Source organism: Camarhynchus parvulus, chromosome 3 (genome assembly GCF_901933205.1).
Source record: "Camarhynchus parvulus chromosome 3, STF_HiC, whole genome shotgun sequence".
In the NCBI taxonomy this organism is placed as follows: Eukaryota; Metazoa; Chordata; class Aves; order Passeriformes; family Thraupidae; genus Camarhynchus; species Camarhynchus parvulus.
Genome location: NC_044573.1, coordinates 44,420,980 through 44,437,703, shown reverse-complemented (window position 1 = coordinate 44,437,703; position 16,724 = coordinate 44,420,980). Strand labels below are relative to the sequence as shown.

At 35.1% G+C, this 16,724-nt stretch overlaps 1 protein-coding gene across 1 annotated transcript in view; it reads right to left on the bottom strand.

Moving 5' to 3' along the window:
• The window catches only part of RYR2 (ryanodine receptor 2), a 380,434-nt gene that overhangs the window by 181,221 nt on the left and 182,489 nt on the right, over positions 1–16,724 (bottom strand). The window contains exons 11-16 of the mRNA XM_030944688.1: positions 14,408–14,564; positions 7,932–8,096; positions 6,750–6,871; positions 4,625–4,808; positions 3,810–3,945; positions 977–1,072 (exon numbers count right to left, since the gene is read on the bottom strand). Of these exons, the coding sequence (XP_030800548.1) occupies positions 977–1,072; positions 3,810–3,945; positions 4,625–4,808; positions 6,750–6,871; positions 7,932–8,096; positions 14,408–14,564 (860 nt within the window). The remainder of the gene's footprint in view (positions 1–976; positions 1,073–3,809; positions 3,946–4,624; positions 4,809–6,749; positions 6,872–7,931; positions 8,097–14,407; positions 14,565–16,724) is intronic.

Here is a 16,724-nt window from a genome sequence, read left to right as displayed (position 1 = left end):
CTATGCTTGTGATTTTTTTTTTATGTTTACCATTTTCTAATATAAAACAAAGAACTATTGCAATGGGGGACATTCCTTCCTGGCCTTAATATTTCAAGGACTCCTGAGCACACTATCCATCTGTGGCAGACACACGACTGAGGAAGGGAAAGAATCATATGGGGTATGCAATTTCAGTTCCTGAGGACAGCTCTTTAATCAATCATTATGTTCTTTCCACTTCATGGAATAACACATGACACTAAACCAAGAAGATGATGGGAATAAGTCACAAATATGTAACTGGAGAGCTATGTAACACTGTCATTGTAATTATATTTCCCACTGCTTTGACTACAAGTCTTCCTGGCCTTTGAACTTACTCTAGCATTATTATAAAAAAGAAGTCTTGAAAGGGTCGCAAGAGGCTTCCTTCCAAACAAATTGTAAAAAGTACTGTATTTAAAGCAAAACAGACTCAGCTGCTACTGAAAAAACATTTCTTGTTAACTTTAAATAGAAATTTACACATCAGGAGCAAAAGAGGCGATTCAAAAGGAAATGTATATGCATAACACAGGTAAACACTGTTAGGCAGAAGAAATTACATCCATTCCATATGATTTCTGTTATATTTAGTTTGATGAAAACCTTGGAAAACAAGCAGACTTACAAAAAAGGAAAGATACTAGAATTAGAAAAAAACTTAATACTAACTTACACTACTGAACAGCTATTTATCAAATGCTTTGTTTGCCTGAATCAAAAGGTAACACTACATCCAATTGGTCAAGGAAATGGTAAGACTGCCAGAACTTAAAGTAGAAGTACAATTGAAATCAGTATGTAAAAAATGTTACAAATATAAATCTCACTTTATTAACATAATTTATGGTCTCATAAGAACTTCATTATAATAAGGCTGAACAAGTATATCACCAACTTTAAAGAATTTAAAACTGGTCAAATAAGGAAGTTAAAATACTAAAAAGCATACCAGAAGAGGCTTCCAGTCTTTCTAATCTGCTGATCAACCAATCAAGAGATCCAGAAAATTGAGCACAGTTTTTACGATTTCCTCGAATCAGAGCCGCTATTGGGAAAAGAGACAGAGCAAAAGAGAGAGAAATTAAATCAAAGTTATAAGTGCATTTAAATTTAAATCATTCCTATCTTCTCTTGTCAGAAAGGATGCAGTAAGATAGAGTCTTAACCTCTAATTACTGATGTTTAGATTTAAATTTAAATAATATAAGTGATAGAATTCAGCATAAGAAATACCTTTGATATCAAGCTGACCTTTAGAGAATTTGAATTCTTTTGGTTCTACAATCATCTCAATAATCCATACAAAATGCTCTACATGAAGAAGTCCATACTTACACCACATAAATCAGCTGCTACTATAGAAACAAGTTTCTGTAAAACAGTATCCTTGTAATGACAGAAAACATTGCAAAAGCAGAGTGTGAAGCCAGCACGGGTGACAAATGCAAATTATTTTCTACTGTTACAATACATCTGTTCAGGAGTAATAAGGAGGAAAACAAGATATATGCCTAGGAACTGTTTGCAGTACTTTTGAAAAGGTTGTAGGGAGGAAGTAACAGCTTTGAATCTGTTTCACCCTCATGCTTTAAGCTGAAGATTGAGGCACACTGAATCATGCACTGACTTGGTGGGTACAACTGAACTGAATCTCCCTGAGTACAGCAGGCATCCACGAGCTTGCCCTGTCCTGGATTACCTGCATCTGCAGGTATGTGCACACACACAGGCTCTCAGAGAAGCCTCTGCTCTACTCCAAGAAGGACTGAGGCACAAAGATTTCTGTTCAGTGTGTGGAACAGCACAAACTGGTTTTCTTAAGATTTTTTTTCCAGTTCCACCAACAAATTATTTCAACCTGAAGTTTCTGTGATTATTTCCAGCAGCAGAGACTGTTGGTCCTGCTAAGAGACAATGGCCTCTTAAAAATCTGTGTTTTGTTGTTGCACAAACTCACTGTAGTGTATTTTTACTATGTTTTTATGCTACTTCATTTATAATAGGCTAAACTTAGTTTAATGTCATATATATGATGTAAGTCTGTATCAGCAAAGAGGAAGAGCAATGTTTGAGCACTGACAGTTCTGTAAACTGGCAGTTTCCTCACCAGTTTTCTTATGAAGAAAATCAAAACCTAATAGCAAAACAAAATCCATTTTATTGCTGTATTATGTAAGAGAAAAAAATATGCACCTTGAAATCTTAACACCTTTGAGTAATCATGACCACAGTTTTTTCAAATTACTTGGGATTCATAAGAAGGGGAACATCTAGTTAAAGCACAGAGACCAGAACTAAGGAACACCTGTTTCTGACAGTGACTTTTTTTACTGGCTATAGGCAAGCCACACAATCACACTGTGCTTCAGGTAGGAACATAAAATGAAGGCAGTAACAGTTTAGCACTTAACATGTCACTAAACTTAACTTCATTAACAGCAATGAGACACAGATGGTTTCATAAATGCTGCTCAGCGCAAGTTTGTGAAAGGTTAGTATTCATTGGTTAAAGCTGCACATTAAATGGGGCACACAGACACTTTAAACTGCAAACAAAAAATAACATTCTATGGTTGCTTTTCTTATTGCCTAGTACTCTGAACAAGACCATCATTCAGTTTTAAAGAAATAAAAACCATGATGTGGTCAGTCAGACATTAACATCACATGACTGCATATACTCCTGCACATTCTTTTGTAATGCAAAAGGGTCTAGTACAAGTTCACAGTGAATGTAAGGATTTGTAATAGAGAATGGACAGATGCTTTAGTAGACATATGACAATTATTTCAAATTGAAAGACAGCAGACTTAGATTGAATATAAGGAAGTATCTTTTTTGCAATCAGGGTGGCTGGACTAGATGATCTTTAGAGCTCTCTTATGACCCAAACCACTCTAAGATAATATGATTTTTATATGTGATAGTATCCACTCTCAGCATCTATAAATGCCTTCATTCTCATCACAGCGAAATACAACACAACGCCAATGACATGATAAAAGACATGAATTCTGGCATTACAGTTTACTGTTATTTATGTACAGACTCAAAAAACAAAGTACTGTTTGCTGAAGCAAGACTGAGCAAGCAATATTCATTTGTCATCTGTGTAATTACTGTACAGATCCAGCATTATTCAGAACAGAGCAATGTACAAATTCATCATAGCCAGATGAAAGACAAGCTGCCTGAGCATTAGCTGCCAGAAGATAAAGCAGTTAGAGAAGTAACATCAGAGGGCAGGAGGGGCACAAAGACCAGGAAGTCAACAAAAGTTTGCATGTTGTTGTCATCACTACAAGTCCACAGGAAGCAATACTTTGTACAAAACAGGCAGACTCCTCAGAAGGAATTTTCTAGCCCTGCCAATTGGAAATCAAGCCACTAATCCCTCCAGTCGGCACTATGCTTAATTTAACAAGGGATTAATTAAACTGTAACAAAAAAATTCAACTCTACCCTACATCTATGAAGAACCAAACCACAGAATTTTAGACTCCATCATCTACCACCTACAGCCCAAAAGGTCATAATTTAATTTCATGGAGATGCTCACTCTCTGGACCTAGTCTGGATACTTTAAAATGTTTCTAATTCTTGATACAACTTCTTTAATTGACTGTTAATACATCAAATAACTACAAATGTAAAAATCTTACTTAATTTGTTTTCTAAATTTCTACACAGTGGAAATTCTTCTGTACTACAACAGTTATGTAATTCTTTATCCTTTACTATTTTGAGCTAAAAATATCCAATAATCCATAATATGTCTCACCTAGTAATTCATACAAAGAATTCAGAATGGATTTCCATGCTTCTCCAGCCTCCTTCCCAGCTACATCTGCAAAGTGAGCTGCACTGCTGTATACATTCAAGCGGTCAATACATTCAAGAACAAGGTTGATCATGCCCTAAAAATAAAAAAGCTTATATCATCAGAGGAAAAAAAAAGTAGTTTTAGATGCAAACACAAAAGATTTTCAAAAATCTAAGAAAACAAAACATGAAAGACCAGATATGCAAAACACAAGAGTATGTGCATGAAGTCAAACAAGCAATCCCAACAGAAAATTTTCCTTGATGGAGGTAATAAACATCTCCCATTTAGGATGGTCAAATTAAAGCAAAAATAAACAGTATTACCGACATAATTTTAGGCAATATTTTATTCTGTAGGACATTTAGGCATCTGACAAAGCATAGGCAACTATTATTACCAGAGAAATAACACTTAATATTAAACAAAATGTTTAAAGAATGCTTACCAAACCAAAGCATCCTTCTACATCAAGGGATGATAACAAAAAATTGATTCACATATAAGGAGAAAATTATGGGTAGAGTTCAAGGAACAATCTAATTTTATTATAAAGGGAAAGAGAAGTAAGGCTGTAAATGTATTTCTTCTAATATGCAGGGAAAACAGCAGATCTAGAGAGATTACAAATGTAGCAAATAGTCTGACTCTTATAGGATTAAAAAAAACCCACCGCAAGCATAATCCATATTAGACATCAACATTAGAGATACTGTGAAAGATTTTTTGCAGACAATGTAGTAGAAAATCAGAAGTAAAACTGAGAGAAGTACCTCTTCTTGGAAGAGGTTCTGACGATTCTTCAGTGCTCGGAGCCTGTTTTGTTTGTTTTCATGCTCCAAATGTTCATCAGGGGGGTGAAAGTAACCAATCAAGTCCTGAAGGCTCAGACTGACTGACTCAATTGGCAAATCGATGGTGGAAGACTTCACTTTCTTGCTGAGAGAATCAAGGCCCCTGCAAGAAGAAGAAAACTCTCCTGAGAATTGAAAATTAATTTACTTTTATCATTCAAACTCTTTATTTATTTAAAAGCAAAGATTGTTTAGATGCCAAAGCTCATTTTCTTTCAGCAACTTGTCAAAAATTCTTCATTTCTGCCCATTCTCCATTTAACAACCTAGTACTTCCTTTCCAAACAAAATGTGAAAGCATGAAAAATGTTATTTCTGGTAATATTTTTTCAAATCAAAAACCTCATTTTAATATCCTACCTACAGACGTAGCAGGTTCAGAGGCAGAACAAAAGATGAAGAGAAGTTTGTAAACCAGTACAAAACATCATGAAACTGGAATGGATGCACGTTAAAAAGACCAGTCCCGTGGTGCTGTGGAGGATCCAGATTGCCCACAGAGGTCCTCAAACACATTTCTAACCTGTTCTTAAGGCCTTTTCAGTGTGGAAAGCTGCAGCACTTCTACACTGTCTCAGCACTTCATTAGCCTTTTTCTTTCCCTGATATCCAATTCAACCTCAGCCTTGCTGAAGTCTATGAACATTCTCTCTTAGAAGTAGAGGGCTGACTATTCTCATGCAGGTTACACCTGCCTCTTGCTCAACTGAATCCCTTTGCAAATAATGCAAAGTTGCAAAAGGATAGCTACAAAAGTTATCTTTAAAACTTAATTTTTTATCGTGAGCATGTTATCCAAAGCACAATTTTTCTACTCACTTCATTAGGAAGAACTGGAGCATACACAGAATAATTTTCATCCTCTTCAATTGAGCTTTTTCTTCTTGAAGTAACATCCTGCCAAAACTAAACTGCTAAACACTGCCTTGGACGCCCTGTGCACTCCACAGAAGTCTCCACTGTAATTTAGCAATATCTTGATTTGTGAAACCTTATCATTAAATTGCCTTTCTTCTGTCTTTATCTTTTATAGCATTCTTAGAAGCTTCTATGAAGGTGTATTATTTATAAAGTGACCTACGGCTTACATTTCCTTTGTATTTCAAATGTTATACTGTACACAATTCTCCTGACGGGTGATTTTGTCCTGGTTTTTTTAAGCACCTTGTTATATGCTTTTCAACAAATTGATATGTCTGGGTCTTTGTCTGTGCCCTTATTTAGGACATGTTTGCTTCAGGTCACCATCTCTCACATTGTGTTTTTCTTGTGGCAAATGAGTTCTTATGAAATTCTTATCATTCCATACAGTCTCACTGCATATCATTCTTTTTCTAATGCAAGCTATGCTGATGAAAGGGCCTTTCATCAATTACTGAAATCATAAGCATTTGAGAATTAGCATTTTATCAGCATTATTTAGGAATAGGAAGATAAATGCAAATTGCATATATCTGACAGGATTTTTAAGTGACTAATCACTATAAATTTTTTCATGTTTCAAAATATTAAAGAAACAAGTAGCATTTAAAAGGAACAAATAATCAAAATGTAATGTGCTGGGAGAAAGAAGGTATCATTTTAAATAAAACTTCTCCTTGATACTATTAACTTCTTCAGTATATTTGTGTTTTTTACAGATCTTCAGTTACACAGTTATCTCACTCTTCCAGGTTTTTCAAGGAAGATCATCTTCAAAAACTGTACTTAAAAAAGAAAAAGCTAATTTATGCACCACATGACTTAAAGCAAATTTTGGCAGGGAAAAACCTCTTTATGGTTTGTTTGTATTTTCAGTATGTTTAGGCATTTAAATTAGGATTAAGCAAAAAATTAATTTTAGAAGATATAGGAAAAAAAATTGACCAGTATCTGTTGAGGTGCTTATCTGCTGATAACACAAAGAATTGACATAAAGTCCAGTTTGAGAAGCATTGGTCTATTTTTTTCTGAAGGATAAATTGATCCCTGTTGTGTTAATGGCAACTTCAAATAAAACTGAATAGAAAAAAAAAGTGATGAACAGATCATTTTAAAAACACACCTTATGAACCTGTTGAAAAGGAAGACTGTACTACGGATGACACGCGCTGTACGGGATTCTTCATTCTGAGATCTGGACAGTGTTAAACCATCATCCATGTGCCCTTCATGGTGCATTATTGCCTGAAAACAAAAGCAAGAAGCAGTCACTGCAAAATGAGACATTAAATAAGGAGTCTGAAAACTCACATAGGAAGGCAGGCTAGGAAATTATGAAGTCACATACAAAAATAACTATTTTATTAAAAACAGATAATTCCATGGTTTAGCTTCTCATGTCCAAGGATGCACCTGTACTGAGCCAGTAGGTTCAGTGCCATAATAATTTCAAAGTTACAGCTTTTGCAAACAACATGCTTTATTAAAAAAAAAATCTAAGGGATTTTTGTTTGCTCTTTGTCTTTATCAACATTAAAAGCACTTCCCTTACAGAGCAGCAAATCCCTAAAGCAGAAATGGTCACAACAGGTATTCTTTACTGGTCCTCATTTCTAAGGGTGCCACTGGTCTTTTCTGACCATGCTTTGAGTCATTTCCAATAACTTACAGTTTTTCATGTCTAGTTATCATAGCTCTAAGGGATTGGATAGCTCAATCCGAACTCACATAAATATTTTAAACTTCTGTTCTGTGTAGTTCTGCTATCTAAAATAGACATGGAAAACACTACAGTGTTAGGTTGCAAAAGAATCTTTTCCCTACTTTATGATGCTGAGCTAGCATTCAGCTTGGCTGTGATTATTCTATAAAGAAAGAAATCTCTCAGGACTCAAGACTTGAATATTCTAGCCCAAAAGGTAATACATTTACAATGTGGAAAAAAATACTTTCAACTAAAAGCCTCCTCAATCCAAACTACATTGAAGAAAGGAATCTTAGCATATTCTATACATTGTTACTAATATTTTAGTTTGAAATCAAATATATCCAGATTTATCACTATTTATGAGATAATGTGAACAGGTTAACACACAGACTTCATCAGGTCTTCAGTTTGAGAATTCAGTACACCACTTAAATTTTCAATATGTGACTGAAAAACCCCAATCTTTCATCTGGCAAGCATGCTTAAAATACTTGAAATTCAGAAATTACCTGGTTCACGTAGCTCCCTTCATTTCCCAACCCGCCAGGCCCCACCCACCCTATGAGTGAATGAAATCCATTCTGCTTACAGCCTTACCTTTCGCTGCAGAGAACCCATCCTTACAGACTTCGCATCAGCAGACTGGTACGTGAGCCACAAGCCCGTATCTACATGTTGTATGAAGCAGATTGAATCCCCATACTTTATTTCAGGTGCTCCCATTCCATCCACCTCTTTTCTTGTCCCTATGTCCAATTTTTCCTGATGAAGAAAAAAAATGTATACAGGAACAATAAACAATGTGTTAATACTTGCATAAAAAAATTAAATATTAGGAAATTATCCAGAACAGGACCTGAAAGAATATCTGAGATCCTTCTTTAAAGACATTACTAAAAAATGGGAAAGTGTAACTTTTAGACTTTAAAGACAAAGAGAAATCTCATGAAAAAACCTAGCCTGTTAAACTTGAAAGGCTGTGTGTATTCATTTCACCTGCACAGGAATGAACTAGGATCATAATTGACAGTATATGGCATTATTGAAACATAAGAGCTTGCAACACAACCCCAGATACATTGACTCCCCTAGATGTATGAGATATTAACCTCCACAAGTTTTTCTTGAGCATTTGGGGTTTTTTCCAGCCTGGAAAAGATGAACTCCATCCAACAATCACTGAGAGATGGCCTTTAACCTGTCATTGCCCAACAATGGGCTCAGAAGTTATTGAAAAAAAGCAATCCATTTCCGCATGATTGGCCTGCAAACTATTGGCATGATGGCACACCATTCCAGCTGGTGTCCTGCAGAGACAGAAGTTGTTTCAGGAGAGGAAATGTAGTATCCCAAACAGTTTTTTGCTTAGTTCTCCTAAGCAAAAACTACTTCTGAACAGACTTATTGGACAAACAAACAGCCTATGCATCCTGCTTCCTGGCAGATCATCCTTTTAATCTCTCCAAAAACAAAGTTTAACTGACAGATTTGCCTTCTTGGCTGTACATTGTGTATGCAACATGACCCCCTTAACCAGGTACAGCTTCAACGTTCTGGGCATCTCCTTAGCTGCAGGAGATGACAAGCATCTTCCTGCAGCTACTCAGAGTAATGTTACAAGTAGGATGACAAAAACAACTTCTTGTTCTACCTGTTTACCATCAGGAAATATGGGAAGAACGATTACTTCATACACACGTACCCTGACAATGCGGGAAGACAGTTTCACATAAAAGTTGAGAAAGACTGGGGTTTGCATATGCTATCATCTTATTTCAGGGGTTCCATACTGTTGTCTCCTTACCACAAAAGTTTCATACCTTCTTGGTGTCTCTTGTGGGTGGCTCTCAGAGCACTGACTCTTCTTCACAAACCAGCCAACTGACTCCAGTTCCCTTCTCAACCAGCCATCCCACTCTTTTATAGCACTCTTCTCATTGGTTACAGCTGTGGCCTGTTAAAGTCAGGCCTCTTCCTAATCTTTGATAATTGGCCCAACTGCAATTCCTCAGGGGTAAGATTACTTTCTACACCATTTTTCTTATAGTCTATCCCCCTACATGTATACAAACAGACAACAATCTCTAACTTATTAAAGGTTTTTTAAAGCATATTTTAAGTAAAAGGAAATGTCTTGTAACTAGATTTTCAGCCTACAGTCACGAACACATTTTGAAGCATTTGAAAAAAAAGTACAATGGTGTGGAGGTGAAATTCTTATGACTCCTTTTCCTTATATTAAATTTTCAGATATAATATATTCACCAGTTCAGTTTGTTTTCTGATTGCTTCTGGATACAGATGTTAATTTCACTACCAAGTAAATGACATTCAGCAGTTCTTAAGCGCTGAAATTCTTATTAAAATCTTGTCCTTTGATACATTGTAGTAACTGATTCATTAATAATGCGATGCCAGAGTTATTGCATGCCTCTATTTCCTTATTAACCTATTATTTTCTCATGTAATTTCTCTAAATGTTGTATTCAGTTCTTTCAAAAGCTAGCACAAATAACCTGAATGTAGTAACAGCTGGAAATTGAAAAGCTACCTATAATATGACATTGGAAACAAATGATGATATGGGAAAAAATAAATTATATCCTGATTTCAAGCTCCAGTTTTTTGAATTATCTTTATAACTAGAAGGTACTGTGAACACATCCTGTGCTTCTACATTGTAAGATTTCCTTTTTTTCAGGTCTCACAATTTCTTTAGATGTGAATACAAGAATTCACAAATTTTCTCATAAAGCACTGTAAATAAAATGAGGGATTATTCATTTAACATATTTTTGCATTCTTTGTTAAAAATCTACTCACTGTAACAGAAAGTGAAGGGGTTTGATACTGAAATCTTCATTCCAATTACAATTAAATTTACTTGGCATAAAAATTGCAGTGCCAACAATTTGTCAAAGAAGACCTCTGTTCTCACTAATGTATCTCTGTGTGTATGTTTAAAGCCTAGACTGAAATCAATCCCATTAAAATGAGCTCTGCGAAACAAATATAGTAGCCAGGAAAGCTATTATATAGTGTCAAAGTTGAGTTACATGCAGGAGAGAAACAAAAGACTAGAGGATGATGTGGGGGAAGCAGGCATTACACCATTCTTTTGGGAGCTTCAAGACATTGAGCCTTTTGTGAGAGTGAACAGGAACCACAAATTGTTTATAAAGGGGAAGATTTGAATGGAGCACTCAGTTCACATCAATAAACAGCAGGTAGTTGAAAAAGTCCACACAACGAATCAATCTCATTAGCTACAGTACAATAGCTCCTCAGTGAAAATGAGGATCTGAAAAATATCAGAAATCACCATGTCGCTAATTAGTAATGGTGCATTGGCACGGACATTACATGGTGCAAGTCTCCAGCCATGCTCTTACCACATATGTAACCTGACATTACCAAACCATCTGTTAACTCTTCCTACATTTTTACAAAGAAAACCTTCAGTTTTATTTGTAATCTAGACCCACTCTCAGATGCTAGCCTTGTCTAAACAAGGATCAAAAATCTTCATTTGTTACACTGGACCAAACAGCAACAAAAGGGTTTTGCAACAGTCTGTAAACCATCTCAGTAATGCAAGCCAAGAATGCATCACAAATGAACAGGCTTACTGAACAATAGGCCAGATTTTCTCCAGAAAGCTGTTCTCTTTATAAACAGTGTTTATTCCACTCATACAAGAGCACAAGCCAATCTTCCCACTTCTGTTTGGGGCTAAATGAACAATTTTTAAAAATTATTTCATTCTAATGTTGAAAAATTATTCTATGAAGCCTCACCTTAACCATTATTTCACTCTAATGTTTCTGTTTAATTCCTTATAACATTCCAAAATGGGTTGCCTTCATTAAGGCTTGTCCTTTCAACTTTACCTCTTGTCATCCAACCTAACCCATACTCTCTGTGGTACACTTTCAGGACTGGTATTTTAAGACCTCACCAACTGCAAGAAACTTATTTATGGCTGCATTTTAATTTAATATAATTTCCATGAAATTTTAGAAGAAAATAGAAGAAAAAGGTGAAGACATAAAAATACAAGCCATAAAATTTTATTAAAATTGATGTGTTCCTGTCGCCTGGAAAAGAATACAGACAGGAAAAGCAGACTTGGTACAGAATGTACAAACATTACTAAATTGGTAAAATTACATTATTTCAGTGGAGTAGTGATATTAAAACAATGTTCTTTATCAAAAACAATCAATATTGAGCAAATGGAAGAGAAAAAGATCCACAAAACTTGATCTCTACAAACACAAGTGTATTGAAGGAGCCGTATGTTTGGGAAATAAATTGTAGATATGTGTGGACATCCTGTGCTGAATGAAGCAGAACTACTGGAGGAAAAAAAAAAGAAAAAAAATAATTTTCTGAATTTCAGATTCTTTAAAGGCTAATATATTTTGCATTTAATTATTAGGGTAATATACGATAACCAGAGAACAAAGGCTGATAACCAGAAAGAAAAGTAAGTGACAGTTAATTAAGCTCCTCAGAAAGCCCTTATCTTCTGGGTGCTGTTTGGCAACACTTTGTGATATTTTCAAGCTTTCATAAAAAAAAGAAATAAAACAAAACAAACAAACAAATAAAACCCTTTAGCTTTCTAGTTCTCTTCTGGGCTATTTTTTAAACAAAGTACTGGCAAGGTAATATGTTTAAGATGATGAGCCCTTGCGAAAATAGGGTATAAAAAATAAATGTTGAGCCTCTGTACTTGCATGTGAATCTTCAGGTTTGCAAGTGATACATTTTCAGCAGTATCTCTGCAAACATGAAAGCTGCTTTTCATACAGAAATTGAAGTTATCTACTCACATGCTTGAAGGAACTGATTCCTTAGCACTTTCCTCTCCCTTGTTTGTTTTTGCCTATTTAAAGCTAACTTACTATTGTGCAACAAGTGGGAGCTTCACAATTCTTCCTACTTCTTTCCAGCTACTGCAAGGAAGAATTATGACTGTGACAAGAAAAGGGATAAAATTTCAATAAGAGAGATCCGGCTACTTGAAACACCCACAGGTTTTTATGATCTGTTCTCAATAAAGATTAGGGGCTCCCTCTTATCCATGATTAATTTTTTTGGGTGCTAAGAACATACAACAATATAAATGAAAGTTTGGATGGTTTGTTGAAACCCACTCAGAGGAAAAGAGACCCTAAATCTGCATACCTTCTTTACAGAAGCCTTTCTAGCCCTCCTATAATTTGAAATCTTTTTTTTTTAATACTCTTTCCCAGAGAGAGAAGGCACCTAAAGTTTTTGATAGCCTAATAAAGTGAAACATGACACTCCTATAACAAGTCCAGAGCCAGAGACTGAATCACAGAATGGGTCAGTTGGAAAGTACCACACTGAGTCATCTGGTTCAAGTTCCCTGCTTAAGCAGGGTCATTCTAGAGCACATGACACAGAAATGCATCCAGACTCAATTCATCTTCAGCAAAACACTTACTCTTCCTCCTTTGTGGTATATCTATAATTTCCTCTGGGTAAGTCATTTGTTAAAATTAATATTGATATACACAAAATTTACATCAAATATGATCTTCCATACTCCCAATTTCTTTGAAAATCCATATTTAAGCAGCAGTATGATTATATTTGTCATGTGCTGATTAACTTATATACCCCTTTTAAAATTCTCTCATTACTTCAAGAATTAATTACCATAACAAGTTACTACCTGCCCCAGAGCCTTTTGTCTCTTTTCTGCTCAGCATAGGATTGGCCACTAAAAACAAAATAAATGTTAACCTTTCATTTTGAGAATGGCAGAACAAAACCATTTCAAAATATAAAATCTCAAAATAATTTCAAATGAGACTTCCAAATTCAGGCTGGGAAAAAAGAATAAAAAGAAGAAACTTCAAATACAACATCACCTAGTCTCCAAAGCACATGTGCTACATAAAAAATAGAGACAAACCAGCTTGTGCATATCAACAGGTGACATTCTTTATTGCTAAAAATTCTGGCCTTCGAATATTTTTTGGACTAAATAAACAATGTAACAGTATATTGTTCCACTCTTTTTGGATCAATCCCTGCTGACAACCCATCTTAAAAATCAGTGATTGAATTATTCTACTCCTCTTGCTTTTAAGTGTTGAAATCTATAGTAGCTGCCACAGGAAATTCCCAATATGGTTGGACTGCATTGTCCTAAAATATTTAAGCATTTCCATGATTTTCTAATTGGTTTCAAAAAAGATATATTGTCTGGGTCTCCAAACCATCATCTTAAACTAGAGGTTCTTTGTTATCAAATTGCAAAAGGCTATATACCTGCTTTTAGGAATCTTTTCTTATCTTCCCAAGCAGGCAAATAATTAAAAATATATATATATGAATTACATGGTACAGAGAAGTTCTTGAGTAATTCTGTTTACTGTTACTTTGTATTTTAGAAGACAGTTTTTACAATAACAAAAGAATTGTTGGAAAATTTTCAGACAAAATGCTACAGATGAAAAGTATGAGAAATAAAGGATATTTAAGAATTTATCTGGGTCGTATTTACCCACTACAAAAGTACTGGTTTAAACTCAAAATGCTTATTGAAGCTGTGAAAATGAAAAGTCAAATTCTGTTAACTGCATATTAGACTACAGTAAAGTATCTGCTGAGAGAAATCCTGAATTTCCCATTTAATTTCAGTAACTCACAATATTATAAATTTTCCTATGTCAGACAGCAAATATAAGCAGTGAAGCAGCAGAGAACCAGAGCAACAAATAAGAAATGAGTATACTGCTCAAAAGTGGAAAAGCAGAACAGAAAAACCCCAACTCAACCAATGAAACAACAACAAAACAACAAGGAAAAAAAAAAAGAAACCCACAAACAGACAGCCAGGTAACAATACATAGAGAATGTATGGTAAAAGAAGCTTTCTAGTTATTGATTATACTGCATTTTGGAATTTTCTTAATCAGTTTTTGAAATTTTAATAATTAATGCAATCATAACAAACAGAAAGTATCTTAATCTTGCTTTCTAAAGAGATTGGAATTATTACTAGTAACATTAATGCTGCACTGATTCCATACCTTGGAAGACCGAAAACAGAATGCTGTAGATTTTACATCTGCCTTTTCTTTGTCTGTAAGAAGAAGACTCTTGTCATCCAGGAGACTTAAATATTTTCCTGTTGTTATATGTCTTAGCCTAAATGGCTGTCCCCATCTAATGTGGCTTCCACTCCACCTAGGAGAGTCCATAAAAAAATTATTAATTTTTTTTTAACGACTGGCAATAATATTTTAAAGTAAAATATACTGCCAACTAGTTTCTACAAAATATAAAATTCCCATGTTGGATTATCAGCAAGATAGTGGCTACTTTGTGGTTATCCCAAATGAAACCACTCTAATAAATAATCTTAAGGTCTTCCTTTGCACAAGCTGTCTTTGTTCAGACTGAATTCCTCTTGAGAGAAGGTACAGACCGCCTACAGAAAAGGAGGCTTATGCTGTACACAAAGAGTTTAGATCTGCCAGTTCCCTCTCCAACATTTCATCTACCAGCAGCTGCCATTCTTCACTCTCCCAGTGATCTTTTAACAGTCAGCAGATTTTAAGCACACTTTAAATTTTGTGGAAAATAAAATGCCTAAAAATAATAGAAAACTTCCTAAAATAAATATGAAAAGTTACTAAGCAAAATATGGCCCAGATTCTTCATATTCTATAGAAGGAAGAAAGGCAAAGCTTATCTAAGCTCTCCAAAAATTATTCACCTTGAAGTACAGGTCACAGCTTTCCACCTTCTTGCTGTAAACTGAAAATTCAGCCCTGCTGCTCTTCCTGTTTAATTCCTGAACTTGTGTAGGGGTTACTAAAGAGTATGTACTTCACAAAGGCTTTTCAGATTGGAAAACTTTCACAACTTTTTCTAGTCTTCACAGAATTTTCTTCAGTTTATATCTGCAAAATTTTGCACTTCATATGTATATGAATGCTGCATTTTGGAGAAGAAATCATGTATTTATTCTGTATATCTATGTATATGTTTTTGTATGTATCCATATGGAAGTCTGAAATTCCCTTAAGTTAGTACTTACACAGGTTTAACTTAAAGTCATTTTCATTTTCCCTGACACACAGATGCAGCAGGTTAAAGCATTTACCCATTTAACACCAACATCCACTTGTTTAAATGTGTCTTCTTTAGAGTTGGCCATACTGGATGCAAAGTACGCAAACCAATTTGGCAAACATGTTCAAAGTGCATTTTTTAAAATGCTTCTTTTCTGTAACAGGATTTATTACACTTCAGTAATTAAACGTCTAAACCTTTATAGTTATTTCTTTTAAAGAGAACAGAAGAATAAAAAGGTTTTTGCCCTCATTTTTTTTTTTTAATCTAGAATCTCTTCTGTTTAAATTGAGGGAGCTTTGGGGTCAAAGGAAATAGGGAAGCTTTATATCTTAGAAACACATTTATCTTTTTCTGTCTTCTGCACAGCAAAGTCCATATACTCCACAAAAGGACATCCGAGTCCAGTGTTCTAGCATAACTTCTGTTTCTCCAGTCAGTAAAATGTCAGGTCATGAATCACTGCTATTGTGTTGCTGAGTCTGGTAAATTACATCAGTTCTGCACCTTTTATATTACAGGTCATGCTGGAGAGCTGCCTTTTCTTTTGTCTGATTCAATTTTCTTTTGGCCCCAATAGCTACAGACCATAAGGAAAAAAAAAAAGGTAGTGTAATTGAGCCATGCTTCTAGTTCATGCCTGCAGGATAGGAAAAATACCAATTCATGTGCACTTACAAAAAAGCCTTTTGAGCAGGAAGATCTTGTGAAGCCATTTCTGACTACTAAAAATATATTTTGCAGTGTGTGAGCATGAACTCTGCCACCTTTTGGGAAAGAAAGCAATGCTGAGCAATAGTATTTGGTGTCCCATGGCAGGGCATCCCAAGGGCATCTGTCCATGTAGACATCTGAGGCAATTTTTATGAGATAATAATGAACAGAGTTGAGAAAAAAAAATTGCTGCTTTAGAAACATGTAAGATTCACACAGAATTATATCTGCAGTCATTCTGAGAAGGACTACAACCAATTGAGAACTTCAGGCATGCATACACAAAGCTACAAACTGAAGCATTTGCCTGAATATTAATGGACTGCAATTCAGCACTGAACACATACAGCAATTAGAGTATCATACTGGAAAATGGGTTGGTGAGGGAAGTGTAGGGAGAGAGTGTTATTCTTGGGATTTTATTTCGTTCTTTTTTTCCTGGTAAGAAAGTCCTGTTTTTTAAGAAGATAACCATTCCCTTTGTAATAATTGTTTTGACAGTTCTTACAATTTCTTTCAGTCACGTATGTTCAAATGTTTACCCTTCAGAAGTTT